Source organism: Folsomia candida, unplaced genomic scaffold (genome assembly GCF_002217175.1).
Source record: "Folsomia candida strain VU population unplaced genomic scaffold, ASM221717v1 Fcan01_Sc007, whole genome shotgun sequence".
NCBI lineage: Eukaryota > Metazoa > Arthropoda > Collembola > Entomobryomorpha > Isotomidae > Folsomia > Folsomia candida.
The window spans coordinates 2,237,928-2,265,096 of NW_019091199.1; the positions used below are offsets into that span (position 1 = coordinate 2,237,928).

The 27,169-nt window shown below is 37.4% G+C and overlaps 7 protein-coding genes and 1 long non-coding RNA gene across 16 annotated transcripts; 3 read left to right on the top strand and 5 right to left on the bottom strand.

Annotated features, from left to right (window-relative positions):
- Window positions 1–90: 90 nt before the first annotated feature.
- LOC110851776 (alpha-crystallin B chain) lies at window positions 91–1,262 on the bottom strand. Its single transcript, XM_022099670.2, has 2 exons — window positions 653–1,262; window positions 91–528 (listed from the first exon to the last, which is right to left on the bottom strand). Exons 1-2 carry the CDS (start codon window positions 1,103–1,105, stop codon window positions 232–234), a joined length of 750 nt encoding a protein of 249 aa, XP_021955362.1. The 5' UTR covers window positions 1,106–1,262; the 3' UTR covers window positions 91–231.
- Window positions 1,263–2,407: 1,145 nt separating this feature from the next.
- LOC110852468 (dopamine N-acetyltransferase) lies at window positions 2,408–6,049 on the bottom strand. 3 transcript variants are annotated; one of them, XM_022100549.2, is made up of 5 exons: window positions 5,618–6,049; window positions 4,655–5,281; window positions 4,341–4,430; window positions 3,308–3,603; window positions 2,408–3,158 (listed from the first exon to the last, which is right to left on the bottom strand). In XM_022100549.2, exons 2-5 carry the CDS (start codon window positions 5,009–5,011, stop codon window positions 3,023–3,025), a joined length of 879 nt encoding a protein of 292 aa, XP_021956241.2. In that variant the 5' UTR covers window positions 5,012–5,281; window positions 5,618–6,049; the 3' UTR covers window positions 2,408–3,022. The 3 variants fall into 3 exon arrangements, with proteins under 3 accessions (XP_021956241.2, XP_035710056.1, XP_035710055.1); XM_035854163.1 differs by having other exon boundaries at window positions 4,655–5,284; XM_035854162.1 differs by having other exon boundaries at window positions 4,655–5,352.
- Window positions 6,050–7,842: 1,793 nt separating this feature from the next.
- LOC110852334 lies at window positions 7,843–9,325 on the bottom strand. The gene is made up of 4 exons (XM_022100373.2): window positions 8,974–9,325; window positions 8,775–8,891; window positions 8,458–8,708; window positions 7,843–8,360 (listed from the first exon to the last, which is right to left on the bottom strand). Exons 1-4 carry the CDS (start codon window positions 9,064–9,066, stop codon window positions 7,949–7,951), a joined length of 873 nt encoding a protein of 290 aa, XP_021956065.1. The 5' UTR covers window positions 9,067–9,325; the 3' UTR covers window positions 7,843–7,948.
- A 153-nt stretch (window positions 9,326–9,478) lies between these two features.
- Window positions 9,479–12,775, top strand: LOC110851832. Of its 3 annotated transcripts, none has more exons than XM_022099746.2 (8): window positions 9,479–9,894; window positions 10,022–10,263; window positions 10,357–11,162; window positions 11,338–11,431; window positions 11,512–11,637; window positions 11,733–12,077; window positions 12,174–12,238; window positions 12,327–12,775. In XM_022099746.2, exons 2-8 carry the CDS (start codon window positions 10,179–10,181, stop codon window positions 12,402–12,404), a joined length of 1,599 nt encoding a protein of 532 aa, XP_021955438.1. In that variant the 5' UTR covers window positions 9,479–9,894; window positions 10,022–10,178; the 3' UTR covers window positions 12,405–12,775. The 3 variants fall into 3 exon arrangements, with proteins under 3 accessions (XP_021955438.1, XP_021955436.1, XP_021955437.1); XM_022099744.2 differs by having other exon boundaries at window positions 9,479–9,889; XM_022099745.2 differs by having other exon boundaries at window positions 9,479–9,889; window positions 11,515–11,637.
- Window positions 12,776–13,510: 735 nt separating this feature from the next.
- LOC110852255 lies at window positions 13,511–18,665 on the top strand. The gene is made up of 10 exons (XM_022100271.2): window positions 13,511–14,526; window positions 14,755–15,905; window positions 15,999–16,477; window positions 16,616–16,712; window positions 16,799–16,932; window positions 17,014–17,128; window positions 17,199–17,425; window positions 17,501–17,639; window positions 17,747–18,168; window positions 18,249–18,665. Exons 2-10 carry the CDS (start codon window positions 15,002–15,004, stop codon window positions 18,363–18,365), a joined length of 2,634 nt encoding a protein of 877 aa, XP_021955963.1. The 5' UTR covers window positions 13,511–14,526; window positions 14,755–15,001; the 3' UTR covers window positions 18,366–18,665.
- A 757-nt stretch (window positions 18,666–19,422) lies between these two features.
- LOC110852364 lies at window positions 19,423–21,346 on the bottom strand. Of its 2 annotated transcripts, none has more exons than XM_022100416.2 (5): window positions 21,209–21,346; window positions 20,553–20,622; window positions 20,222–20,452; window positions 20,011–20,151; window positions 19,423–19,900 (listed from the first exon to the last, which is right to left on the bottom strand). In XM_022100416.2, the coding sequence occupies exons 2-5, from the start codon at window positions 20,610–20,612 to the stop codon at window positions 19,784–19,786; spliced, it is 549 nt and encodes a 182-aa protein (XP_021956108.1). In that variant the 5' UTR covers window positions 20,613–20,622; window positions 21,209–21,346; the 3' UTR covers window positions 19,423–19,783. The 2 variants fall into 2 exon arrangements, with proteins under 2 accessions (XP_021956108.1, XP_021956106.1); XM_022100414.2 differs by lacking the exon at window positions 21,209–21,346 and adding an exon at window positions 20,809–21,067.
- Window positions 20,987–21,988, top strand: LOC118436333. Of its 3 annotated transcripts, none has more exons than XR_004835375.1 (3): window positions 20,987–21,082; window positions 21,360–21,484; window positions 21,544–21,988. It is a non-coding gene; the product is annotated as an uncharacterized LOC118436333 (long non-coding RNA). The 3 variants fall into 3 exon arrangements; XR_004835374.1 differs by lacking the exon at window positions 20,987–21,082 and having other exon boundaries at window positions 21,343–21,484; window positions 21,544–21,569; window positions 21,675–21,988; XR_004835373.1 differs by lacking the exon at window positions 20,987–21,082 and having other exon boundaries at window positions 21,343–21,484.
- On the bottom strand, window positions 21,833–26,627 carry LOC110852102 (sodium-dependent nutrient amino acid transporter 1). Of its 2 annotated transcripts, none has more exons than XM_035854160.1 (18): window positions 26,344–26,627; window positions 26,115–26,259; window positions 25,893–26,042; window positions 25,642–25,825; window positions 25,312–25,532; window positions 25,195–25,244; window positions 25,095–25,107; window positions 24,935–25,025; window positions 24,690–24,827; window positions 24,476–24,618; window positions 24,275–24,357; window positions 23,919–24,195; window positions 23,618–23,712; window positions 22,853–23,518; window positions 22,649–22,783; window positions 22,485–22,565; window positions 22,290–22,396; window positions 21,833–22,200 (listed from the first exon to the last, which is right to left on the bottom strand). In XM_035854160.1, the coding sequence occupies exons 1-14, from the start codon at window positions 26,431–26,433 to the stop codon at window positions 23,405–23,407; spliced, it is 1,794 nt and encodes a 597-aa protein (XP_035710053.1). In that variant the 5' UTR covers window positions 26,434–26,627; the 3' UTR covers window positions 21,833–22,200; window positions 22,290–22,396; window positions 22,485–22,565; window positions 22,649–22,783; window positions 22,853–23,404. The 2 variants fall into 2 exon arrangements, with proteins under 2 accessions (XP_035710053.1, XP_035710054.1); XM_035854161.1 differs by having other exon boundaries at window positions 22,649–22,794.
- Between the last annotated feature and the right edge of the window lie 542 nt (window positions 26,628–27,169).

Sequence of the window (27,169 nt, forward strand, 5' to 3'; positions counted from 1 at the left end):
CTACTTGTATGCCAAAAAGTACTAATGCACTTACTAATGAGTGAGTACTAATAAATTGTTACATTTAATAAATAAATAGTAAAGTCGCTATTTTATTGAAGACTTTTGGTGAATGCGTAATGTGTACCAGTTTATTTATCTCTTCCGTGCATTAAAAAGTATTACAGGAGATATATACATTGCGAAATTGTTTAATACATAAGTTTTCAGAAAAACGAAAAAAAAGTGGTGCTAAACACGGATGGCCGGCAGTCCAGAGTGTTTGATTGCAATCGTCCTTTCGCTTTGTTGAAGTGCTGGTTGTTCCTTTCTGGGAGCGGTGATGGTGAGAATCCCGTCCGAACTTAGGACGCACTTGACGTCGGACGCTCTGACGCCGGGAGGCAGTGAGTGCTTCCTGGAATACTCCTGATAACTGAAGTTTCCCTCGTCCTGCTTCTCCTCGTGCTTCCCCGAAACGCTGATTGTCTCATCAGCCACCTTCACCTGAATCTCCTCCGCCTTAAACTGTCTCACATCCAGCGTTAACTATGTATTCAAAGAACAACTACTTTATTCCTGTTCATATGTACATATTTTTGTTTATCAAGTATTTATACTCGAGAGCAGTCCTATATGAAATGAATGGGAGAGTTTTTATTTTGCTACCTACCACGTATCGATCCGATTCTGTGACAAAGGTCTCAATTTTGATGGGATGATCCTGAAACATGGGCGTCATGATCCGATTAGAAAAGTTGTCAAACTTGTTGTCCTTGAACAAACTTTGCGTAGAAGTGTTGAAAGAAGGGACGAGAAAGTTGTTCTCAACGTTATTCTCTGCCGCCCATCTCTTGTTGCTGGCTTCAAACATCTTGAGGGCAGAGTTTGACATGTCACTCCAGTCGTGAGACTTTGATGATGACAGAATACTGACAGGTTTAAAATTTTCCTGCTGCTTCGGCTGGACGACCACAGGTCGAGTCTGGGGTCGCATTTCAATTTCTGTAATTTTTGGAGTGATTCTGACAGATTTTTTGGATGTGTGGGCGGAAGTAGTTTTGAAGGAAGTTGGGTGGCTCAGTGGGACGGAGTTGCTTCCTTCTCTTTGAATTGGGATGATCATGATGATTTTAGTTATCTTATGTATTTGAGAAACGTTCACTGTTATCAAATTAGGAAGTTATAAAAAATTATTGGACAAAAATTACAAAAAAACTAAATGTTTCTCTACTGTGAGGTATATACGACGAGTTTGGAATTGTGTGTGAAACTGATTTTGACCAAAGTCAAACGGTTAGTTATATACCCTCGCTCGCCTCTTTCGGGACAGCAACAACGGTGATGTAATCAATATACAGAACATGCCAGTTTAAAAACATGTTGTCTAAAATTGGGTAGATCGGATCTTGAGCATCGTACTTGTGTAGGTAGGTGCATGGTGTCATGCATAAAGTGTTAATATTGGTGGTGACGATATGACACCCACGCTGCAATTTCGTATCATCATGAGCTTGTTTTGCTTTGGAATGAAAAGGTGGATGCAATTTCACTTTAGAAACAGACTTGTTGCTGGTTATATACATTTTAGCTTTTATTTGTTAATCCCCAATCACCATTATTGACTTGTTGCTTAATAAGCGTGGCTTACTCATGTGTCTAATTTGTAAATACTTGTGTGATTAATTTCTCTCCCGTGATGTGGGTGGCATTTTCATAGATTTTCATACTCAGCATGAGTCAGAGGATGTCATCAAGGAGAGTCACAAAGGTTTTGGAACAGCACCAAAAATATATTTATTTTGTGGGGAATGACATTAACAAAATGCGAAAAGTTTTTGTGGTGTCAACTTTTGATGGCTCATTGAGCAGATTCTAGAAGCGTGTCAATTATCAAGTTCAGGGATAATATCAGACATTCGAGCATTTTTGGTGTGTCTCATTGATTCAAAAGCAGAATTTAATCCTTAATCTGTCGTCATATGTAATCATACTTATTCTGACATTCAAAAAGTATGTATTTTGGGCGAATGTCGTGGGGTTTTATGGATCGCAAAATGGGATGTGATGCATACTCTAAAATATCTTTCATGAAATGTAGTTGAACGCGAAGTTAAATGGTTAACAAAGTTTAGACAGGTTTATGTGTTTGTGGACGGGGAAAAAATCTGGTGGTAGAGAAACTGAACGACGACGTATGTAAATATTGCCAAATTTGGGCGCTTGTCCTTGTTAGGACGTTTCTCAGTCGGTTGTAAATTAAATTATGGATTAAAGGTGCCCCACTTAATTGAGCATTAGATTCACTGTTGGATGAGATCATCTTTTGCGAGAAGTTTCCAGAAGTTCTATACACCATTAATTTTTATCACTTTGCATCATGCCGTGTGGTTGTGTGAACAACAAATTAGAACGAACTATTTAAATGTACAATACCAAAACTTTAATTTATTTATGCACCTTCAACGCTTTTAATTCTAGGATTGTTTTCCAGGTAGACAAAATGCATACACGTATTACGTAATAATTTGGAAGTACATAATAAAGAGAGATATTTCAATTTTAGTTTAGTAACTTGAATAAAATTAGTAGGTTATATTTTCCATAAAAATCAATAATATTGTGAGATTAAATAGTTTCCCAATTGTAGGTTATACATATGTATTCACGTAAACTCTTACTACAAAAATTACATATTTATCTTTCTACTCTGTGTATTAAATTGAGATAGGACTACTACTCACAATAATTGTCAGAGGTAATAATGGTATGGTAGGTACTGTTGTATGTGGAAGTCGTATGAGAAGAACATTCATATCACCGCGTCGACACACGATTACATTTTCTTTACAAATTAACGAATAAACGCTAAAAACAACTGCATAGACTAATATCACTAATATCAGCACTACCCATACCACAACTACCATTGCCAATCCTACTAGCAAATACTTACTCGACCTTGATTTTCTAAGAGGAATAATGATCATGGCATTCTGAACTTTGGTAATCCACTCAGGCCAGCAGTGACGGAGCTACATAATCAAATTTCCAGCACTCCAATGACAGCGCATTCGTCGTCCCTCGCGGTTGGAAAAACGATTTCCCCGTCGTCATCCCGATACTCGTTGAATTTGGCCTCGGCTAGCTCACGAAAGTTCATTTTTTCTCCTATTTTCCTGCAATTAGTCGTACGCAGACATTTCATTTCATTAGACAATCATTTCAGGAGATATCTGTAATTATTTTTGGCGGAGAAAGCGCAAACAACACAAGAGGCTATTGGGCATTTGGTGTACAGATACACATGTCTCAACTTGGAGTTTACCTGGTGAAGGGAGAAGTGAAGCAGCTTTTGAGGAGTTTTAATCCTCTCGCCTGAAGAAGACGAATGGCTCCTCGGTACATCTCCCCAGCCAAACCTTGACCTCTAAATTCTGGGTGAACAGAGGCCATAAACAACTCGGCGTACTCGTCCAAGTCGGGATAATGGCTGAATATCCCCGCCTCTTCGTCCACTTTGTCGAGAAACGGCATGATTTTGCACATTTCTGGCGACTTTAGTTTCAAGCGACTATGCGTTTCATTGCGTCGGTAAATGGCAATTATTCTGGCACCTGCAACCTGAAAATTTAGACGAAACATATTGTAGCAATGTCCCACATATCCGGGACCTTGATTGCTTCATTAGATATGCAACGAATCAGTACATAACGAGTCGTCGTGTATCATTAGGAATTTTATGATGGTGTCAGCACTACAAAGAACTCATGCAGAGCTAGAGAACTTTGGTATACTTTAGAATTTGTACGCGTTGAGTAATTCTGAAAGCGAGCGAGCGAGCGAGAGAAAGCCAACACTTGTTTTCTGTTTAGAAAAGAGGAGAGAAATGAGGCTAGAGCGGAAATTAATTGGCTGTTTTTGTGGCATGAAGTGCACTTTGGAAAATGAGAACTCGAACAACGAGTTCGAATGAATTTCTTTTTTTCTGTAATAGCAACCATACGACGATGCGACGATGCGACGACAGTGAGTGAGACCCAATTTGTGAGATAAAATATAAATCCGTCTCAGTTTGTGTGGTGCTTGAGACTCTCCTGCTCGCATGTTCAATTATTTGATGCACGACAAGATTTGCATTTGCTAATGCTAGACGGTAGCCCATCATATATTTATGCATGATCTCCTAACGGTCCTAAATATGTCGGTACATTTACTTCATCATAAGATTTTAAGATCATATGCTCTGATGTTACATGAATCCCTGACGTGAAATAACTTTTCGAGAAATCAACAAGAGATGCTATTACATGGATCATAATCATGCAGACATAATTATGCAGAAAATAGTGAAAGCTCACTTTGTTGGTGTCTTTGTCCAGAACTATAGTACTGAGCCCGTCCTTGAAATATGACGTGATCATTTGATCCATATCTTGGGCTTTCTCCTCCTAAATAATTAAAAATAACATTATGAAAAGAGACGCTAGTTGACCAGCTGGGCATTATTTTCAACTTAATCATAATAGATATAGAACCCAAAAGTGTAATTAGTGGGGATTATAATATCGTAAAGGACCCCCCCTTGAACGGATAAGAAAATCGAAAGACTGAGATGCGGACTCACATACTGGTTTTGCTCATATTTGAGTATTTGTAATATTGGTTTACTCACTGAGTATCCTGTGATCGCATTCAGTGGTTCATCTCGATAAAAGGCTTCCCTCATGTGCGCCAAGACCCTTGGATAGTCCTCTGTCTGCACGGGTTTAAATATAAAATTGTTCCATACTTCGTCTGCCATATCGTTGCAGGAGGAGTAGGAGGAGGTGGAGGACTTGGTGCTGCGTGTCGTATTTCCAGCAGCGGTCGTCGCCATTGTCGTCGCCGTGGCCGCGACATCCTCAGAATCCATCACGCTAGACGATGAGCAGCTCTCGGTGCGACTTTTTGCTTCCAACTCTGCATCGAAACTGGAATTTGTACAACACCCGGAATCCATGTGTACCAAAGCTTCCGCAGTTTGTGCCATAATCCTCGAAGGATGTTTTACACTTGAACTGGTTCGAGAATCGCTTTTCAAAGGAAGCTTAGAGTGTGTCCGTGTCCAATTAAAGTTCCTCCCAGCCACCCAGCAACAAACTTGTAAATACAAGTTTTAAATTGTTGCGTCCCTTGCTCGTACTTCAATAATGCTGGACTTGGCGATAAGAAAAATCGATCGAGTAAACTTGGCTCTGTTTGAAGAAAGTTTTTCTATCTTAAATGAGGTGGCAAATACTAGAGCTATTTACTCGGAATCCTGCTGAAAGATGTTAGAAACTCATCATAATGCTTTGCTTGGATGGATACATCAGGTTTGGAGGACAGACGCTACGAAATAGGAGAAGAAAACTGTGGAGTGAAATCCTGAGAGACAAACCAACAATCTCTCGCTCTTACTAATTTATCACGTACATCAGAGATTGAGAGATGAACGCAGTGAAAGTCCATATAATGCAAGTGTAATCTCTTACCTTTATTTAATATACTAAAAGCATTATATTTATCAAGTGAAAGAAACTTTCGAACTTAAACTGAACCGAAGAAGGAAACTAAAAGATTAATATAGAAAATACGATGAAATTGAAATTCTTACATGTGAAACGGGTCTGGTGCAACACAACTTTCTCCAATAGGCGAATTTTGCATATGCCGAAAGAAAGGAGACTGATAAAAAGTTTTCTCTTTGTGACTTGGATGAAATTCGGCTAGCAAAAGCCTTCCTCCAGGCGTGCTATTTTATTAGTGGGTATTATTGTTTGGTGCAGAATGCTCATGTACGTAGTTGGTGCCTGAAATAATATTAGTGGGACGATCAGAAGGGAATGCAAACAGTGAGAGTCGTGGTAGTAAACTGGGCTAATAATTGGGATCGGAATTTCCGCAGACGGAGGCGACGGTGATGTTCAGGAAATTCGGAAAGTTTCCTACTTTCACTTTCAGAGTCAGATGAGAAAAGCCTCGACTCGACTCGTGAGCAGCCGTGTCAAGAGAAGTCAGAGTTCATCGCCACACTGGAGAGAAAGCAGCGTCGGGTGGTCCTTTTATATAAGCTGGCGAGTCAGGAGTCTCGCATCAGCACTCTCGCTGGGTGGGTGGCATTGACGATGAGAAGACGGTAGGAGGCTGGGAGAGATTCTCTGCATGAAATGGGATCGAATGCGAAACCTGGTATCTGGCTTTCTCTCTGAAGACTAGACTGGGTATCCACTCGCACCCATCAAGGACAGAGAAGAGGAAAGCAATCCCATCGGCTCAGCCTGTTGGAAATTGCAACAATGCTGAGAAGGATTCAATGAGTCTAATTTCACAAATTCTCCCTCATGTTTCACCAGATATTCTATATGTACGTGCCAAATCTGTGCATACATTTTCATTCGTACGTAGTTGAGCGTGTGATGCATGGTCAAAGTGATGAGGGTTGAGAATGCTGAGAATTTCGTTTTTCATCAAGTCCAATATTTCTGCACGAGTTGTGAACTAATTAAATCTCATGCTTCTCTCTCAGGTCTGAATCCCCTTCACTTTCTGGTGTAAGACCAGAGTGTATGGAATATGATACGTTGCAGAACTCTGCCAAAAGGCTAGAATAATCGTACCAAGAAAGCGCTACTAATGAGAGCAGTGAGATACTTGTTGAGTCGTCTTCTTCTTGCTCTTCAGTAATAAAACGGGTACTCGTTTCATGAAATGAACTAAAACAAGCAATCGACTCTCTCGTCAAAGTTGTCTTTAGCATCCTGCCTGTAAACGTGATTGCTTTCTTTTCATCATCTTGTACACGTCCGTCTCCTGCTGCTGCTTCCAAAGTGCAACATGGACTAGGGTAAAAAATAATCAATATGGGATACGTAAAAACCTGCTGGGTTTAATGCTATTTTATTGATGGATTATTTTACTGCATGCTGTCTCCAAAAACTGGCTGTTGCGGTTGACTCTCCTACGGATGCATGGCCTACATCAACAATACGAGGTAGCAACCAACCACGCAGAGAGCGCTGGAGAAAATAAGCATGGAGAAAATAAGTTTCGCTCCATAGGCGTGGAAGCTGTATAGGTTTGGCCGAAATAAAGAGCAGGTAGCTCGAGTAGCTGTTGGTGATCGAATCGAGGAGGTCGGAAGGAGGGCAAATGAAACCTTTTTACAATTCAAATAGTAGTAAACTTACACGAGGCGAGAGAATGATGAGCTCTTGGCGTCGTTCTCCTTCATCCAAGACCAGCAGCTTATTTCCTCTCTTTCTCTGCACTTACTTGGTGCAAGGCCAAGAGAACAGACGGTGAAGGGACCAACAGTTCATAGTTACATACACATCGATTCCACATAGGCCAGCCAATGGCGACGACTACGACGCCCAACATTTGTACACAACGCGACCTTCGTTTTTTGTATCTTTCATTTAAGCTTCTATGCTCAATTGAATCCCTCGATGGGAGGAAAACTTCAGAGCTAATACATAAATGTATCTGTCCTTATGCCTTTCCCTGAGGACATTATACGTAATATGACTCTCCCAAATATGAATTTACTCGAGCTGTCTTTTTTTGCGGAATTGGTAACACACACGTGGATGGATGAGGATGCTGGGTCTCATACAAACAGAGTGTTGTGTGGATAAGATCGATGGGTGGAACTAAGATGTTTTCTACACAATTGTGCTCCCTTCTGCTGTGTATTGACAAACGAAATTGGGAATATTGAGAATAAAGAGACACACGAATTGGAGTGGGGAGAAAGAGAGAGTCCTTCAATTTTTTTCAATCTGGGCTTCATACGTTGTGCACGTTTCAGATGATACAAATGGACAAATCGATCTGTTCCGTTAGCAAAATTTGGACAGCTTCACTCGGTCGCTGAGTTTTATTGAGATGTGATGTATTTTACTACAATAATTTCGCCTAGAAGTACAATAATTCTCTAACTCTGTCAAAATTCATCGTTCATGAAAAATATATAATCCGCCTTGTACCCAATTTTGCATCCTAGTTTTTTATGAAACGCAATTGAGGCTTCATTTCGAATTTCTACGGTTGATGTTGGTATCAAACCTTCCTTTGCCAACTCCTTGTAAGCAAAATTCATACACGCATTGGCGTAACCTTTTTTCCGATGTTCTTGTAAAGTGTAAAGCGCTGATAGGATACCAAAACCTTGTGTAATCACCCCACAAACTGGTTTCCCGTCCACGTACACCCCTCCAGACTTGTTCAGCTCAATCGCCCTTCGAACAACAATATCAGAATCCTTTGTAGCGTATTTCCAAGTGTCAAGAATGAATTTCAATCCTAGCTCCGGATCAAGGCGTTGGACTTGCACGTTCTTAGTATGGTCGTTGATACTAAGTTAATCAATCAACCATGTAATTCATTAACCAATAAAATTATTCCCAGCAAAATTACCACAGTAGATAAAACAAAATACGTATTATTCTCAACCTGACATCCAACGTGAGACATTCCTCGATATCTTTATAGAACATGTAGGTAGGATGGATCATGGTGATGTTTCCTTTGATGCTGACACTGATGTCGAGGATGATGGAAGAGATCCATTTTTCCACAGCCGCAAAGAAAAATGGTTCGTCCCACTTGAACAAGGAACAGGAAGAAAGTATTCCAGTGGCTTCATCTCGTGAAATTTTGGACTTTTCTTCATCAGCAGAAATTAGATAGTCCTGACCGTAGTCCTTGAAAATGTGTAGAACGTGAGACCATAATCAACAAACGGTTTAAATAAAGTTCTTAACTTTTACTTCTCTGAAATGTAGATAAATAATCCACGATGTCTCATCGACATCTCCGTAAAGTGTGTAAAACGACACTTGACTTTTGTCGAATACTCGCCCGTACATTTTTGCCGAATTATAAACCTGTTCATGTAAATCAACCTTTCAATTACGCACAGGGTTGGGTAATGAATATTTGTTTAAAAATATGTGACCATGTCATTACCAGGGCAGACTTTGGAAGTCGCTTTTCTAAAACTGGGATCAATACTGATGGGTCTTCCACCCTCACGAAGGGAAAGGATGCGGTGTCGGTCATTATGATAATATTAACTTATACTCTAATTTTTTACGATTTATGTTTTCAAGTATGTTCAGCAAATTTCTATTTTCAGTGTTTGAATGTATTCAATGCACAAATGGATTGCTTAATCGACGGCAGTCCGCAATTGATAATAGAAAGCAGGCAAACGAAAAATAACGCATGTGATATGTGATATGCATAATATTGTGTACGAACATAAGCATGTACATACTCGTATGTATATTCGCTTGATTAAAGCAGACACAAGTTTAATTGTGTAATCTGCCCGTTCCAGAAAAGAACGATTAATTGAACAGAGTTATCCAATAGTGCCCCGCAACCAGTATATCGCAGATTAGTAAAGCAGTTAGTAAGATTACGTTTTCAATTGACAGGCTTGGCCACAAGCACTGTTCAGCAGTCCAAGAATCTTATGCATTAATATCGTTGCATAACTAAAGAACCACGGCATACCACGTGTAAAAGATCAGCATTTATAATTTAATAATAAACAAAAGTGGATGTTTTGCAATTTGCATGCCTTGGATGTCGTCAGAGCAGAGCATGTCCCATAAATCTGTAGATATTGGCCTGCCCCGACGTTACTCTCTCCTTTTACTCGGTTACCGTGTTCCTCCTCGCGGGAGGGCATATAATCGTCCTTGTTTGTTTTTATTTTTTTGTAACTATTAATAAAATCAATTGATTGATTAAATTTCACGTTTTTTCTCCACAGTTTGGAGTACGAGTTCAACGTAATGTGACATTTTAGCATTCGAGACTCCTTGTCGTCTTGAGGTCCTTACACGAGTCATCATAAGTGGACAAGTAATATTATGTAAGGTTCGCCTTTAAACCATATTATATAAATTAAAAATAATTAACATCAAATTAAAAGTCAAATTAATTACCACCGAGTACGAGTTCTATGTCTTGAACGTTTAATTATTTATATTATCAATTTTTACAGGGACAAAAACATTGTAAACCAGCTTCGTCGAAGCATATTTAACGCAATTGAGATTCTGTCCCAACAAAGTTGTACCGTAGATCGAAAATCTGTAGTACGTTGTGTGCTTAACAGCAAAATTGGGGATCGAGTAAGTTTGCTTACTATTGAGGACGAGATGGAGAACCTTGTCAGATGCGGTAACCTCGTAAAAATCCCACAAGACGACAGCTCAGTCACATATCAACATCCGCAAACATTTGGTGTGTAGTTTTATATCATATATTTAAACTATTTTTATTTATGTCACAATACAACTCCCAAAAACTATATGATTACTGAATTAAATATTTCAGAGACAGATCAAGTAACAGCTAACAACCCTCCTGTAAAAGTAAAGGGCATTAGCAAACGTCCCGCTCCCGATTTAATTGACCTGACCTCAGATACAGATGATGAGGGTGAAGTCGACGTACAACCATCTATATCATCGTCAAAGATCGTTACCCAATTGGATGGGCAATCTGATTGTGAATGGAATACAAAACGTATTGCAGACTCGTCCCCACCTACTATTTCTGGGAATATTACAAATGTAAACGATGGGGCTGCTTCTTCCGATGATGAAGCTACTAACATTGCTAATTTGCTAAAACAAGATGAAGATGAAATTATTTCAATGGAATCTGATAATGACAACGAGAACGAAGACAAAAATCATCATGGATCGAGCCAGACTCATCATGATCCTTCAGTTTACGAGGGAATACGAACTAAAAATGAAGAATTGGTTCTAGTGTCGCCTGAGATTGAGAAAAGTTTGCATAGCGATGACAGATCTACCCCACCTCCACCCCTCCTTGTAATGGATGCGTTTGAACCATTCCCAAACCAGATAAATCCTTCGATTGGTGAACATCAACAAATGCCGATAATCCATTCTATGATGGATAAATTGGTTCCTGATCCGGTGGTTCGAGATCTTCTTATAGGAGGAAGGACCGAGCCACCACCGCCCAAGAAAAGAAGAAAACAAAGATCTCAATTTACAGAAGATCAACTTGGCATTCTAAGACAAGCCTTTCGAAATTGTAACAAATTGAATGCACTCACAACCATGGAACTCATTAATCAGACTGGGCTTGAAAAAACTAAAATTCAGGTATGGTATCACATTCAAGTGTCAACTTCATGTATAAAAATTTGTGAAATGAAATTGAAACCAGTTAACTATTAACAAGGTATTGATACTGATTAGTAAATATTAGCACGAGAATAGACTCAGTTCACAGTTGTTGGTTGGGGGAATAAAGACCTAATATACACATTATGTTTAGGGATGGTATGTTAAACAGAGAAAGTTGGAAAGTGCAGGAGGCGTAACGGGTGCGAGAAATAATGCTACAACTCAATCTCAGAGTCCTCCAGAAGGTAATGTATATGTTATTATAGATAGACTTGCATAAATAATCGCTAAGCATGATTGTAATCCATAATATAACTTTGATCAGTAGCAGGGTCTTCGAAGCAAGAAACACGTACAAATTCAGAACAAGAGGCGCGTAATGTTCCAGCACCTTACGAAAAGGATAACCACGCCCTGAAAACTCAGCGAACAGAGAAATCACAAACACCAGGTAAATTAAAGAACACTATTATAAATTGTGATTTGTGGCAACATGTTTTGTTTTTAAATCATCTTTATCTCACAATTCTTTATGTGTATATACAGAACAAATTGCTTTAAAGATTGAGTCCAGAGTAGAGAAAATTTTAACCTTTTCACAATCCGAAATACTGGCGGCACTTGAGAATCGTAAAGCTCGATCATCCACATTGATTCGCTTGTTTATGGAAGAAAAGTTGGACTTCAAGAAAAAACTTTTAAGCGAAACCACTCGGATCAAGGAAAAATCGATGCGCTACGTTTTCAATGACATTCAAAAATCATGCATGAAAAACTGGAGGGCAAAGTTTATAGAGCAAATAAAGAAAAACGAGGCTCCAGACATTGCTGAACGACTTGATTCTGCCGACAGTAACATCCTTTCGGTGTGGGTACCCTTACTTGTTTACGGTAATAGGTTTTTGGGTATTAACTGTATTAAACGTATATATTAAACAACATTAACATCTTGATAATTATATTTGAGCAATTCTTTCGTTAATACAGGGAGGATATTGAACGTTTCTTTGAAAGAAACAGTTCGAGATTTCACTTTTCAATCCCGCCATCGTGTAAGAAATTTTTTAAAAATTAAAGTACTAGACTAATGTTTTGTGGAATTATTATATGATGAATGAATAAACTTTCTTTTGATTATAGCTTTTTTCGCCAAAGACGGAAGAATATATTACGCCTCGCTTTCTTCAGATTTACTGCAGAAATTCTGGAGACCATTGAACGAAACCGTACACGAATTGCATAGCGATAAGAGAAAAGCTGTATGAACATATAATACTTTTACTATAAAAAACTGACAAATGTTTAGCTATAAGTAAGACATGATTTACACAGTTGATGGAAAAAATATAGAAGTATTTGCATATATATGGAACAAAGTGCAATCTTATTTTATGATTGTAATTAATTAATTAATTAATCTGATTGTATTTTCTAGCAACTTACAAAAGATATAATTATTTTAGTATATTTTTGTACCAACCTATTTATATACATTTAATGTAACTGTAATCAAGTACATTGTCTTACCTAATATTATTAAATATTCAAAATTAATAAATACTCAAAACTTTAAATACATTCTTCGAATATTCTTATCAGCTTTTTACATAATTTAATTTATTATTATAGTCATTTGTCATTTCGGCTTATATTTATTCCTGTACTTCCAGGAGTTCACATCATTCTAATAAATTATCTGACAAGACAACCGTATGTAGTATGCGTAGTGGATTTTATAATTTATGAGGATAACAAACGAATAAAAGGTTGTACATTTTTGTTGTTTGGGTTTATATGACTTCCTATTCTGTCACTACAGTCCATCTAAATATTAAAGTTTAGGATTATTCCTCCTGAGTTTCAAATCAACAGGAATAAATTATGCAATTTTTTAAGCCAATCAGCAAAAGGCACATCAGTTCAAGGGGGAGAAAATTCGAATTCGACTATACCGGTGAGTTTATAATTCAAAGGAAGGAACAGGAATGATCAACCAAAACACGCTCCCCTGCACAAATAGTACTTTGCATAATATGGGCATAGCTTCTTCTATAATCGTTTGTGTCAGTGTAGTAGGGACATTAGATTAGATTAAATATTTTGCATATCACACTGTGTGGACAGTTCAACCACTACATATTATATGCCTATGCCGTTTCCTTCATAGTCCGAAGGCATCCATATCACTACAACCAACAGCACTTATCTTTTCGACTTGTAGACAAAGCCGAGTTGATTTTGTACCAACGCTGTTGTATTATTCATATCAAATCTATTCCTGCTACTCACAATCAGCATAAGAGGTTTTAACCATATTTAGTAGACTTACTTATGTACGTATGGTTTTAGCTCGTTATTACAGAAGGAAGACTCCGAATCCAATCCAACAGATAGAAACCAACAACAGCGTAAATATCTGTGTATGGAAAGTATTGATACGGCTGTCCTCATTTACTTTTTATAGCTCGTTGTTTGTCATGCCTATTCCCCAGCTATTGTCCAGAGCGACATTATGGATGGCTATCAATCAATAATATCTTCATCGGTAACTTGAATACTGTTCTGAATAATCTGCATGGTTGATTTTACTCGGAGCATTCGCTTTGTGGTTGTTGTAAGCGAAGTGCACCCAAACTTTTAGTGTAGTTTTGTCTCATTTTCCAACTTTGGTCATTGAGACTTTAAAACCACTGCTGCTTAATTTTAACTCGAGTTATCTCAATTCAATTAGACTATTTATCAATACATATTTCAGTTTTCGCTACCGTTTTGTACCTTACATGTAAATACAGTGCTCGTCTTTGTCTAGATGATTCAATGACCGTGGCATCCAAATCAAGCTCAAGTGTGAAGTGCAAAATTAATGCTAAATCTGCGAAAACAAACCATACTTATTCTCGTGCACATGTAATGTACGTAATCATGTAAGTAGGATATCAGTGGAAAACCTTTTTTGTGAATGTGTGATGTTGCTGTATGAAGTATGACAGCTAATTACCATTTATAAATAACGTATATCTTGACATGAGTGAGCGAAGGATCCAATCTGGGTGATGTGATAAGTGATTATAATTATATAAGTCATCCCAGCATCTTTAATACCAACAACGTTAAATATTATGTGACATTTTATTATTTATCGATGTACGTATCCTGCCACGGAAAGTTTGAGAGTTTGTCCGAGGAGGGAAAGTTTATACTCCTACATCGTCCACGTTGACAATTCACGATATTGTTTTTTTCTGTTGGCTGACCTTACAAGTTTCTTTTGAAATAAAGATGCAAAAAGTTCAACTTTGCTGCTGATTAGTTTCAAGGTTATCGATTGTTGAAGCACAAGGTAAATTTCAATTTGTTGGATATGAGTTGTTTTGCTACATGTAAACAGAATTGTTCAAAATTATGAGTTATGACTGAAATCTGAATTTAAGATTCTGAAACTATACGTGTAAAATCAATGCAATGAGTAATTATTGTTCATGTTGTTTTTATCCTAGTTGTAACTTTGAAGTTATAATTTATAATTATAAACTATATAATACAATTATATTTGTTTTTGCAATCTCAGCACTTCTTCCCTTCCGGGTTCATGAGAGTCGCCCGTCAGAGCAATCTGTTCTGTTTCAACTTTCAGTGTCTGCCTAGGAATTGGAATATTACTGTTTCTGGGTTTGTAAATTATCAAACTGGATTCGCAAAAGTTTTCTTTTGATGGGTTTCAACGACTCTCGTTGTTGAAACTCGACTGTCGTCTTCGAAATTATCGCCAGGATAATGACAACAGTGTGCCAACACCCAACCCTCAAGTCACTACTATGACGGGTATCGTTCCAGATCAACACCAATTACAAGACCATGAAAATAACCACATCCCCCTGAATAGTAACGACCCCAGTCGCGAAAATATTTCCCTCCCCTTGAATAGTAATGACCCCAGTCGCGAAAATATTCCCCTCCCTTTGGATAGTAATGACCCAAATCCCAGAAGTACAAGTGAGGGTGAAAACCCCATAAATGACAGTGTCCATCCTAATATTCTTGCTGAAGCGAATTGTTTGGTGAAAGACACTCCTGTTTCGAATGCTGCTACTACTATTGCCACTACTACTAGTCAACATGAAAATCGATCTCCAATTACTTTGACATCGTCAGTTGCAAATTATGAGTCTGATTCTGGTGAGATGGAAATTGATGATGGCGGTGGAAATAATAGGCAAACATTAGAGAATGACGGTGCTGATGGGGATGCAAAAGAAATTGAAACAAGTTCATCTACAGCAGCTAGTGCAGCAGTTGGAGATGTTACTCTTGAACATAAATCAGATGAGACAATGCATACAGACGAAGGGTTGTCCCAAGACAAGAATCAATCCATCAACAGCTCAGACGCTCTGAAATTGAACGACAAGCTAGTCGTACTGGCAGAAGTGGTGCCAAGAGCTGAGGAGGAGGAGGAAATGCCGCTACAACGCCTTGTGGAAAATGAAGGTAATTGCAAACCCGTGCTGAGTCCACCTATACCTGTCAGTAATGTGCAAGGTACGCATCGTGACCTTGCTCCTTCTGGTGCTGCTACCGTAAGAAATCAAAAACGACCAATCGCATCAGACACAAGATCAACCGTTGAGCATGCGAATCCTAATCCCCCCATTGAGATGCCCATAGGCACACTGCCACAATTTTGTATTTTTTGTCCTGCAAGTTTCAAGAAAAATGAAGGTAAATGAATCTCGTGCTTTCAGATTATACACGATTAGCTCCTGAGAAATCGTATCATAATTTATTTATTTTTGCTGCTGTGTATTTTTGTAGATTATGAAACCCACATAGTCCTGTGCAACCCAGTCCTTGCCAATATGACCAATTTTCGGAAACGAAAGTGTTTAGTCTGCAATAGAACAATTCGCCACTTCAATGTAACTGGCTTATTGAGGCACAGCATCAGTTGCATCATCATGGACCGCTCAAACAGATTAGCAAAAGAAGCAGCCTTAAATAAAGCACAAAAAGAGGCAGCAGTTGAGGTCACGAATAATGTGGAAGAACAGAATAACGAGATTACTACCAAGGCAGATGTACCCAAGGATAGCGATGTTAAACTGACTGCGGGGGCCAGTAGTATTGGCAAGTCTTCTCACGTTCAAAGGAATCCGCAGTCAAATTCTCAATCAACTTACAGCAAGGAACAGGAAGAAGAGTTGGAAGATTTTTTTCTAACCGAACAATTTCCCGCACCAAAACAGCTAACGCTGTTATCCAAGCAAACAGGATTGATATATGCTCAAGTTAAGGTATTATTTTACTTCTCTCGATAAAATTAATTTTGATGATTTTGAGTGCATATGTTATATACATTAGTATCTAACATCTTACTTGATATTCTTGGTGCTGCTAAATCGACTGTAAATGGTTTACTGTCTTACTTACAGGAATGGTTTGAAAGAAAGCGTTATCGCATGAATTTGGATGGAACGGCACCTGCTACTTCTTCACATTCCATACGAAATGCAAATAAATCACAATCTGGTAAATTACAATTTACGACACAACTGGCATTCATAATCATTGTTAATTACTCCCAGTTATAGTTAATTTTTAAAATTTTAACTCAGGAATCACTAGTGTTAAGTACTCTGCACAGAACATAACCATATTGACTACTTTCTTCAAGAAAAATATGCATCCCTCAACCATCGAGGTATCTTCTTTGGCCAGGAAAACTAAACTTAGAAGTCGTGATATTAATGTGAGTTAATCGGTGTTTCCACATTGCTTGAACAAATAGTATAGTGCAAATAGTTTAACAGAGATTTCACTATTTTTTCAGCATTGGTTTCAAATTTCAAGAAGCAAGATCCTAAGTCGTGAGCACCAGCATAAGAAAGTTCAACCTCCTGTAAGAAGCGCATCTCCCTCGACAAGTAATCAACTGTTAGATGAAGGTAATATTTATATAGCAATGCATAAGCAGAGGACAATTTAACTATGTACATTCTCCGATTTGGCAAATAGATTCAGTGGACGATGATAATGATGATGAGGTGAGCTCACACTCTTCTATGGAAGAAGGAAGAACCATCAACAACAAATCAACAATAAAACCAGTTCAAAGTTTCTCAGAGCTTTCGAGCGGTTTGCAGTCGATTATGATGGAAGCTTTCAAGAAAACTCCAAAACCTGCTGTATTAGATGTAATTCACTTGTCCCAGAAAACAGGTCTTTCAACAAGTGGTGTTACGGTATGCTGATGATTAATTCAGAGTTAATTTTCTGTTCAAATATATTTGTTAAGTTTGTACCATTTACCATGCTAGGCTTGGTTTGCAAAACAAAGGAAAGCTGGTTCTTCATATGGCTATCAGAATAATTCCCCATCAGTGTTGACCGGAAATAATGATGGATATGCTTCAAAAAATTACGACTTTGATGAACAGGAGGAACAATACCACCCAGGTAACGAATTATGCCGTAAAGTTGTCTGTTTCTCCACTTGTTTTATGAAAACTCGGCCACAGTAACAATACAATCTGCTATCTTAATAATGCTTCATATTATTACAGGAAACAATGTGAAATTGATGACTAGTCGACAAAAATTAGCCGCGATTAAGAAGATAACGTGTCAAGAAATTAAAGGCATTCTCACCGAGCGTAAATCTGTCATTGTTCAGATCCTATTACTCTTTGCCGCATCCGGGTCGGGTATACAACAAGCATTGGAGTTCGAATGTATGAATTTAGCTGAAGCACTTGAAACCAACAATCCCTTTACTCCCACTCAGACAACGTACTTTAGTGAATGGGAAGATGATTTCGTGATTGGGATGTATCCTGAGAAGAATGATCCTGGTTGGATTTGCGCCGTGGACGCATTCAGGGAGAAAATACTTAAGAATTGGTCCAGGGTGCTCGTGTTTGCCAAATTTACACAATGCTCTCTCGAGGAAGCAGCCGTCACCATCTTAAAGTTGACGTTGACTAGGGTGAGATTTAATGTATCCTTTCATAGCGATATAAATGTTGGGAATTATTCTGAACAAAGAACGTTGCTTTCAATTTACAGGGTCAGAAAGATATTGATGTTCAATGGGAAATGCTTCACTTATTCTCTCAACTTGAAACGACTGTGACATACAATTATCCAGACGAAGAGCTATATGATATCGACTCATCCGATTAGTCAATAGTTAAGTTATTATAAGATCGCTACTTATTTACTTATGGCCATACAACGAGAAATGTCGAGATTATATTTTTAATTTTCTACGAAACTTTTGATACCTAATTATGTTTGTCCACTTTACATACTCCTACGCTTATGTATCGAACTTATAAGTTTTAATCATTGGTTACTTATATTTACCCTTTGAAATAAACCAGGTTTAACCATTGATTGATTTCAAAATACGCATATGCAAACTTAAATATGTAAACCAAAAAGTTTACGAGTACAAACAAATACAAATTACTACACCCTTAATCTGCTGCATATCTACAATCAATTATGCACAATAATCTGAACAATGTAAATATTTTAAAGGCACATTTTATAAATATTACAATCACCGATGTATCCGTCGAGTCCCCCATTAAAAGTTTTGCACTTTGATCGCATGGAAGTCTAAATTATGAGTATCAAGGTCACGCAATCAGCAGCATAAAAGTCCATGCATCATGCACTATGCAATTATATTTGTTTGTAAAATTTTCTGTTTAGTGAATTCGGTAATGAGCTAGTAAAAGATTATTTAATTTTTTAGCCGGAGGCAGGGCTTATGGAACCATTATTTGTCTGTCTGGCTTGCGATAACTCTTTAAACTCATTCCTCGACCTGAAATTTGGTAAACATATCCACAGTATGGGTAAACTAGGAGTTAAGTTTGAAGATGAGCAAAATCGGTCAAATGGTAGACCAGAGGGTGGATAACGAATCGTTACTAACGATTGAAGTACGTAGTTTTTTGGGGACCAGTAGGGTGACCCCTACTGATTTACTAAAATGGTCATAGGAAGCTGAAATTTTGTATGTCAGCATGGTGCATTCAAATATGAAATAAATTTCCATTTTTTTGACCGGGAGATAGAACTGGACGACTCACGCTGCTTTTTGAAATTAGTTTAAAAAAATAAAATTCAATGAAACGACGTAAAGTATAAGAATACTTTTTCGAGAGGGACTCTCCAGGGTGACCCGTACTGGTTTTTCAAATTAACCAAAATAGCTGAAACTTTAATGTTGGATTATGGAGCATTAGTTTATTAAATAAATCATTTCCAACCTCTCATCAGTCTCATCATAGATAATTGAAACTTTTAACCTGAAGAATAGAGTTAATGGACATTGATAAAATAATTTTGCATAACATATCAACTATGTACATATTTAAGACACTACTTAATAATGAGTATAATCTGGTTGAATTAATATTTAAAGCATGTTGCATTCATAACTTGTTCGTACACACTTTTGTCACTTTCTACAATACGTTGATAACTTTAACTAATACTTTCTTTAAATTTTGTCAAGTTTGTATCAGAAATAAACACAAATTGGGTCATCACAAACAACACGAACCGATAATTTTGTACTGCCATTTTTATATCGAGTTGGATTTTTTATCAGCCATCAGTGCCTCTCTCTCGACATCCTTCCGGTTTGTCAGAATGACCGACCCCACAGCACCGAATATGACAGAGGTCAACATCGCCAAACCCTGTGCAACAATTAGGCATGACATGCGTTTACCCGCTTATGATACACAATACACATACAAATGCTGCATATTATGTAGTCGATTAGTGACTGATTACAGAAATAACTTACCCCTGCCCCCAACTTAAGTTCGAATAATTGGCATCCATTTTCACCAGTGCAGTTAAATTGAAAAATTTTTACTCCTGAAACAATGAACAATATTCCAGATGTCGCCAGGAGCAAGGCCGCAAAAGAGTGATAGAGAAAGTCCTGTAATGAACAATTTTCGTCATGTATACAAAGTACAAACCGAAAAGTCGCAAAAATGTGAGCTTATTACGTAAATCGCATTCCTTGTTTTCCAGTAAAATTCGACGCTGTGACAATACAGCCAGAGGTTCAGACTGGAAAGAATAAAGCAAACTGTGCTAACTCCCATCAAATACAGCTCACGCCACAAACTTCGTAGCTCATTGTCCGTAAATTTGTCCCGATGCTGGTCTCGATTGTGGGTGTAATCCGAGAGAAAATAGGCCGAGTAGCTCATGGCCATAATAATCCCTGCCAGTGTCTGCATATTTATGTACACAATTCATAATTATTTTGCAATCATTTATGCAACTACGACAGGATATAATAAATACCAATATGTTTCGAAGATGGGCACTTACGATTGTGAGTAATTTCAATTGTCCAGGAAGGATTTTAATATATCCATAGTTTGACGTCATGTTATCGATTCTATAAGTAGAAGAATTTTTTTAATGCAAAATTTAAACTAACAGGATAATAATGGATTAGTTTAGCAATTAAAATGCGTTTGTGTGCATGTTGTAAGTACATATGTAAGTAGCGTTCGATTTTGTTTTATGGATTTGTATGAGTGGAATTTTATCCAAATCAGACAAAGCTATCAAAGAAATTTACCCTGAGATAATATGTTCTGAATTTCCATTCACCGTTATTTACTATATATTATTGTGATTATTTATCAATACATTTATCAGTATGTATATGTAGCAGGACAACCTCGCTGATTGATTCTGCTGTCAATTTGTCACAATAAAATTATTGAGTAACTGGACATTTGATATTCGACTGTGACATTGAAATAAACACGTGAGATTGGACGTCCTGTATAATACGACTTGCGTTTTCTATGAATTCTATGTGATCTGTGACATTTAGTGGTGTTATACAAGTACGTATCTATGTATCATGTCCACAACAAGTATACAGTGCGTGTGCGTTGTCTAAACAAACTGAGAAAATTCCAATTGTCCCTGGTCTAATTTCTCATTTGGTTAGAAAACCTAGGATGAGTTACCTAATTATAAGATCGGTCCAGATGGTGAAGGCCCTGAGTCGTTAATATCTCGCGTCAATCAATCAAATTGAGCCAATTCCTTTTTGATACGCTGTACACGAGAAATTCTAATTTGAATGCTCCATGTAAAGTTTGACTTTGTCACTGACAGATTGCCTCCAGCTTACTGACCATGATATAGCAAAATGGGAGTATGTATGTGTAAGGTCCAACATTGCATGCGCCAGGATAGCGATCTTCTGCTTCTTTCTACAAATGCAGTTTTGGCGAAATCCGGTATTGTCTGGTGCCAACCAAATGTAACCGGTCTGATCATTCGCTTGCTATTTTTGCAGATCAGGCAATAGCCACTTTGTACAAGGTAAAGGTAACCTCTACCTAGTGGATATTTTTTGCAAAGGATTACGTGCACAACAATGAAATCAACATAACCACTGACTGAATCTACATATTACTCCATTTGTAGCAATATCCACAGCAAATATTTACTGCCCTCGGCACTCAAGAATGGTACCGATTTCATTTATGCAGTGATGTCCTGTCCTATCTCAAGTAAAACAACATAGTCAACCACACTAAGCGATAGAATCAAATGAATTGAATTCCAAATTGATCAAACTCCAGTAACATATATCAAAATTGTATTTATATTGTCCAAAGGTCACATAAAACTAATTGTTCCTCAGTTTTTCAAAACATAAAAACTAAAATTCATATAAACTATGAAACAATTGCATAGCTAACAATTGTAAGTATTTTGATATAAAATTGTAAAATAAAGAATCAGGAGATGCTTACATATATTTAATACTAATATTAATATTATAGCTACACGTCTATTGTTTTTGAGCTGCGTATGTTTGTGAGTTTGTTATTAATGTAAAATTTGTGCAAATATTATGCGACAACGTCTTTCCCATGGACGATAATGTATTCAATGGTTTTGGGAAGATCCTTCAGTCTTATTATTTCGCCATCTACGTCCGCAAAACCTGCAATTTAGGTGAAATTTTACAGATTTCTCCTACAATGCAAATTCTGCATACATGTTTGACGCACTTAAGTGTATGTATTGTGTTACCTCTTTTTCCAACGAACTTGACCAATTCTCCTCTGTAGCGCCTCCAAGATCTCACTAAAGCTTCAGAAAAACGGCAGTCTCTCCTCAGAAATTTGCAGTTAATAAATCTATAATTATATTCCTTCATTAGTCTTTAACGGCATCCAAGTATTGGGCAAAATATTGTTAAATTCCCTAATTTTGGTAAATTATTACCGAATTGTTGGCGTCTCCAGGTTTTTCAGGTGCTCATGTACAATTGAACGATCTGACGGATTGAACAAGCAGTTGCGAAACCTATTTAATTGTAGAAGACTTAATTATTAACAATGTTCCTGTCACAAATAATGATTAGTTTAAGTAGACTAATTATCTCATACATGCTGCTTTCGGAAAAGTTTACTCGCAAAGATGGGAAAATATATCCCAAAGATTTTCCAACTTTTCGCCATCGATATTTGCTGGCCTGCGTCTCGATGTGTGGTAGTTTGTAAGTTATGACGCAATTGTTAAATCTGTAATATTACTTATTCAAGAAAGTTATACATGTCAACAAATTTATGGAATATCTATGTAGGACTTACCTTATTTCTAAGCCGTCCAACTGCCTCTGGGTAGGCAAATTTTGATCGCGAATTACTGTGGACGATCGCGTGCTATAGTTGCGGTGATGTCCTTTAACACTCATTTTTATGATACTTTGAATATTTTTGGTTTTAACTTGCGGGAGAATATGTAAGAATGCTCAACTGAATAAAATCGAACCAGAATAAAATCTATGTATATGTATAATATACTAAATGGAGTGCGTACAAGGCTGTGGATTGTGGAGGCTGGATTGCAGCTTATCTTAATAACCTAATCTTATTTATTGCATTATCCAGGACGGAAAAATAACATCATTGTGTGTTCTGTATGTGATGGCGCATTGAACAACCAATTCAGTCCCTATGTTTACTATTCACCATTCTCTACGTTCAAGTCAAGTCTGATAGCATGAGTAATCATTCATAGTTCAACCAACGTGTATGAAGTCAAAGAGATAATGGACTTTGGGTCATTAGTTATGACAGTTTTATGTGCAAGTAACTTTAGTTTAGATATGAAAGTTCCATTTCTTAAAATTTGACTCTTTATCATTTCGCAGGATTCAGAGTTTGTTTATTTAGTTTATAATTTAGCCAGTCGTCTCGTGTTTTCCGATTTCGTGGGCCCCAGTCCGACGAAGGCTTGATGGCATTGGTGAATTTCTGTTGTGACATTATGTGTTAATTTTTGAATTACGCGATAATCTTGTAAACATAATACGTAATACAATAACATTTATTAGTATGTATGGACACGCTGACCTTCCATAGATTTGAGCCAGGAGTTTTGTAGATCACTTGAATTGCAAATATAGGAACAATTGACACAGCACAAATCGCAAGTCCCCTGCCAAACACTGAAATTAAGTAGAAAAACATATATATATATACATATTGTACGCATAAGATAGATTGCATATTGTCAGACGCATGCATATACATAGATATGTTATAAATGCAGAATATCCAATAATGAACATGACATAAGATATGTAAAAGAAATCGGAGAAACTACATAATTAAGAATAATGCATGGATGGATTGTGTGGCATGTGAGACTTACTTAACGCAATTGTTGGAAATGGGACTCCACCATGAGTCAGCGTCGTCGAGGTTAGCAAAGTGTACAGCAAAATGGTGATGAACGCAACGGGGATAATAAATGCCCAACAAATTTTCCAAAACCACCCAATCTTTCTATTCAGCATAAACTCCAGATCCGTACAAAAGTTACCAACTCCATATATCCAAGCAATCCCAATAATTTCCAGTGTTGACATCACAAAAATTACAAAACCGGCACCATAATAATCCACAAGAGTTATCAAAAACTGACCACCCTGTTTAACAATTCATCCGTTGTACATTGTGTTGCATATTGTGTATATGCAAAAAGGTTTATGTAAATATATGTCTCACCGGTGTAACATAAATCAGGCCGACACTAAATCCGCCAAGACATACGATACTTGTGACAACAAGGCGTTTTAAGCCAGGAAACTCTTCAACAATGAACAAATAAAAATTATTATTATTAATTAGCTCTAGGCTACTTTATGTGCTGTTTTTTCATGCAGGAGCATGCATTTTTTGAGCTAAGATAAATATAAATGAAATTACCGTCACAAATCACTGTAATGATCCCATTAGCAATCGATATTGCCGTACCAATTCCCAGTGTAAGGAGCATTGAAAAAAATAGAATTGCGTGCAATTGAGGCACGATTTTAATTTTTGAGATCGCGTCAGGGTAAGAAATGAATCTGGAAAGAAATTTACCGTCAACCGTGGGCATTCTCTTTATTAATACTCACTACTGAGTTCTATGACTCACGCTAGTCCAGGTCCACTTTTTACCACATCAGAAATTTCAACGTTCAGTTCAACAGCTAGATTTCCACAAGTCGCAAAAACTGTCAAGCCGGCCAGGAGACTCGTAAATACGTCCAAAATGTTGATAATAAACGCATCTCTGGAAAACGTGTCAAATTGAATTAGACATATAGCCCGACCTACGTTATTGCACACCATTTAGAATACGTTTGATATGTGTAAATCGGTGCATGATCTTTAACCAACCTGTAGATATTATGAGTAAAAGAATTATAGGAAGCGTTCATTATGGTGGCACCAAATCCGGTAGAGAGCGAGAACAGACACTGGGTAATTGCTGCATTTTTAAAAATAAACAAATAAGAAAACGGTGAAAATTCATTAATATACATGTTAACGATTTTACCTGCATACCACACCTGTAGGTTGTGTATGAAAACACCAAAAACTTAGTTCCCATTACACACGTACATAGATTTCCATTTTTAAATTAGCCTTATCATTACCCTTGGCTCTAATATTTTGTCCCATTGTGGTTTAATAAAGTACCACACACCTTAGGAAAAATAAACTTTAGCAAAGACTTCAGAAATTACTTTGATGGAGTCCAAACTGTTACACACCTTCCCACGAACCCGGTAACGTTAACCCTCTTATCAACAGAATAACTAAGACAAAGTAAGGAAATATAGCCAAAAAGTAGGAGGCTTTTCCCGAGCTTTTGATTCCTTTAAAAACTGTGAGAAACACCAGAGTCCAGACGACAAAGAGACAAATTGCAAGTTTCAATTCTGGAACACCAACTCCATTTTCTATGTTTTCAAGCTCCATTGTAACTTCCTTTCTACGTACATAAATACATGGGCATACATATTTAGTACTAAATACATACCCACAATAATTACAATATTATGTAACACTCATATAATTCTTAGAGGCAAACACATTCTTACTTTAAGTAAAGCTCTGGAATACTTTCTGTCATGTTTTCTCCGCACTCTTGCCACTCGTCAGCACAGACAGTCCAGGGGAGGACAGATTTAAAAGATTGCAACAAATAATACACAGTAATTGCCATTATAGCGCAATAGTACGAACCACCGCATATGCTCGCAATTAATTCTCCATAACCTACGCCTGAAAATATTTTATAAATTTAGACCTCAAGTGGTTTAAAATATCGATTACCTAATAGCTGCGTTACCTTTCAACAGAGGAACTGCACCCCAAGCTTTCACTTGTCCATACGAGGAAAACTGTCCCCACGACAGCTCCATAAAATACAAGGGCTTTCCAATCAAAAACAGCACAACAAAATATGGCAGTAGGAATGCACCACCTCCGTTCTTGTAGGCTTGTGGAAATTCAATTATACCATGAAATATGTATAGAGTAATAATCATACGAATTAGATCTACTATTATACCTGTAAATGGGAACCGCCACACATTGCCAAGGCCCACAGATAAGGCAATGCATGAGAAAAGAAATTCCACAGGATTCGACCACTCAGCACGATTTCTCGAGACGGGGTCCGGACTTTCTTCTGCACTTGCTTCTTTTAAACAATTCTGAGGAAGGAAAAGCATACGGTGATTTGAGACAGAAGGGACGTAGACCTAGATTGATATTGCGAATTTATAATTATGATGAACCTTTTGGTCATTCTGGTGCACAGAGATCAGAGGAAGGTGCTGAAAATTATTTACTTCACTCAATCCCACTTTTTTGTGTGCACTTCCCATTTTTTGTACCTATTTTATTTTATAAGTTTTTCAAGCAATTATTGATATTTCTAAAACTGAGTACTATCAAAAACTTTAGGTGAATGGCGTCCATGCAAATGATTGTATAAACAGCGTATTTAGTATTGACGTATGTATGCATGTACATATGCATGTGCGATGACAATGAATTTCACCTGCTTTCTCAGGCCAGACTGACCAGTATTGAATGATTTAATATGGGAATAAGTCGTTATATCTATTTGTTATTAGGTCATACATACGAGTAAAATTCGCTATCAATTTGCAAGGCTCTTATTAGTGACATCAGATCTCGGACGTGTTGCGTATTTCAAACCATGTGCTCCTCTCATGCAATAAAAAGGATCATCAATGCAGGCATCAATAGGTACAAGAAATCGTCACGGCGGCTTTCAGAGTTGGGTTTTGCTTTAATCAATTTATTGTTCCGAATTTAGCAGTAGTGCTAACTTGCAAGCTTGAGTATGTGTAATTGGAAGGGTAATTGCTTTCAAGTGGATCTGGACATTTTATACGTGAGATTATTCACGTATGTACATAATTCCGTATACAATTTACATTAACAACCAACCGTCATGAGTCTGGAAAAGTGTACAGAGAGGTGTGTTTAATGGCATGGATTATATTTTATATGAGCTCATTTGCAAATTAATGAACTATGCAGCTATTAAATAATAGTTGCGAAATTAACAGTTAGATATGCATCTTTATTATA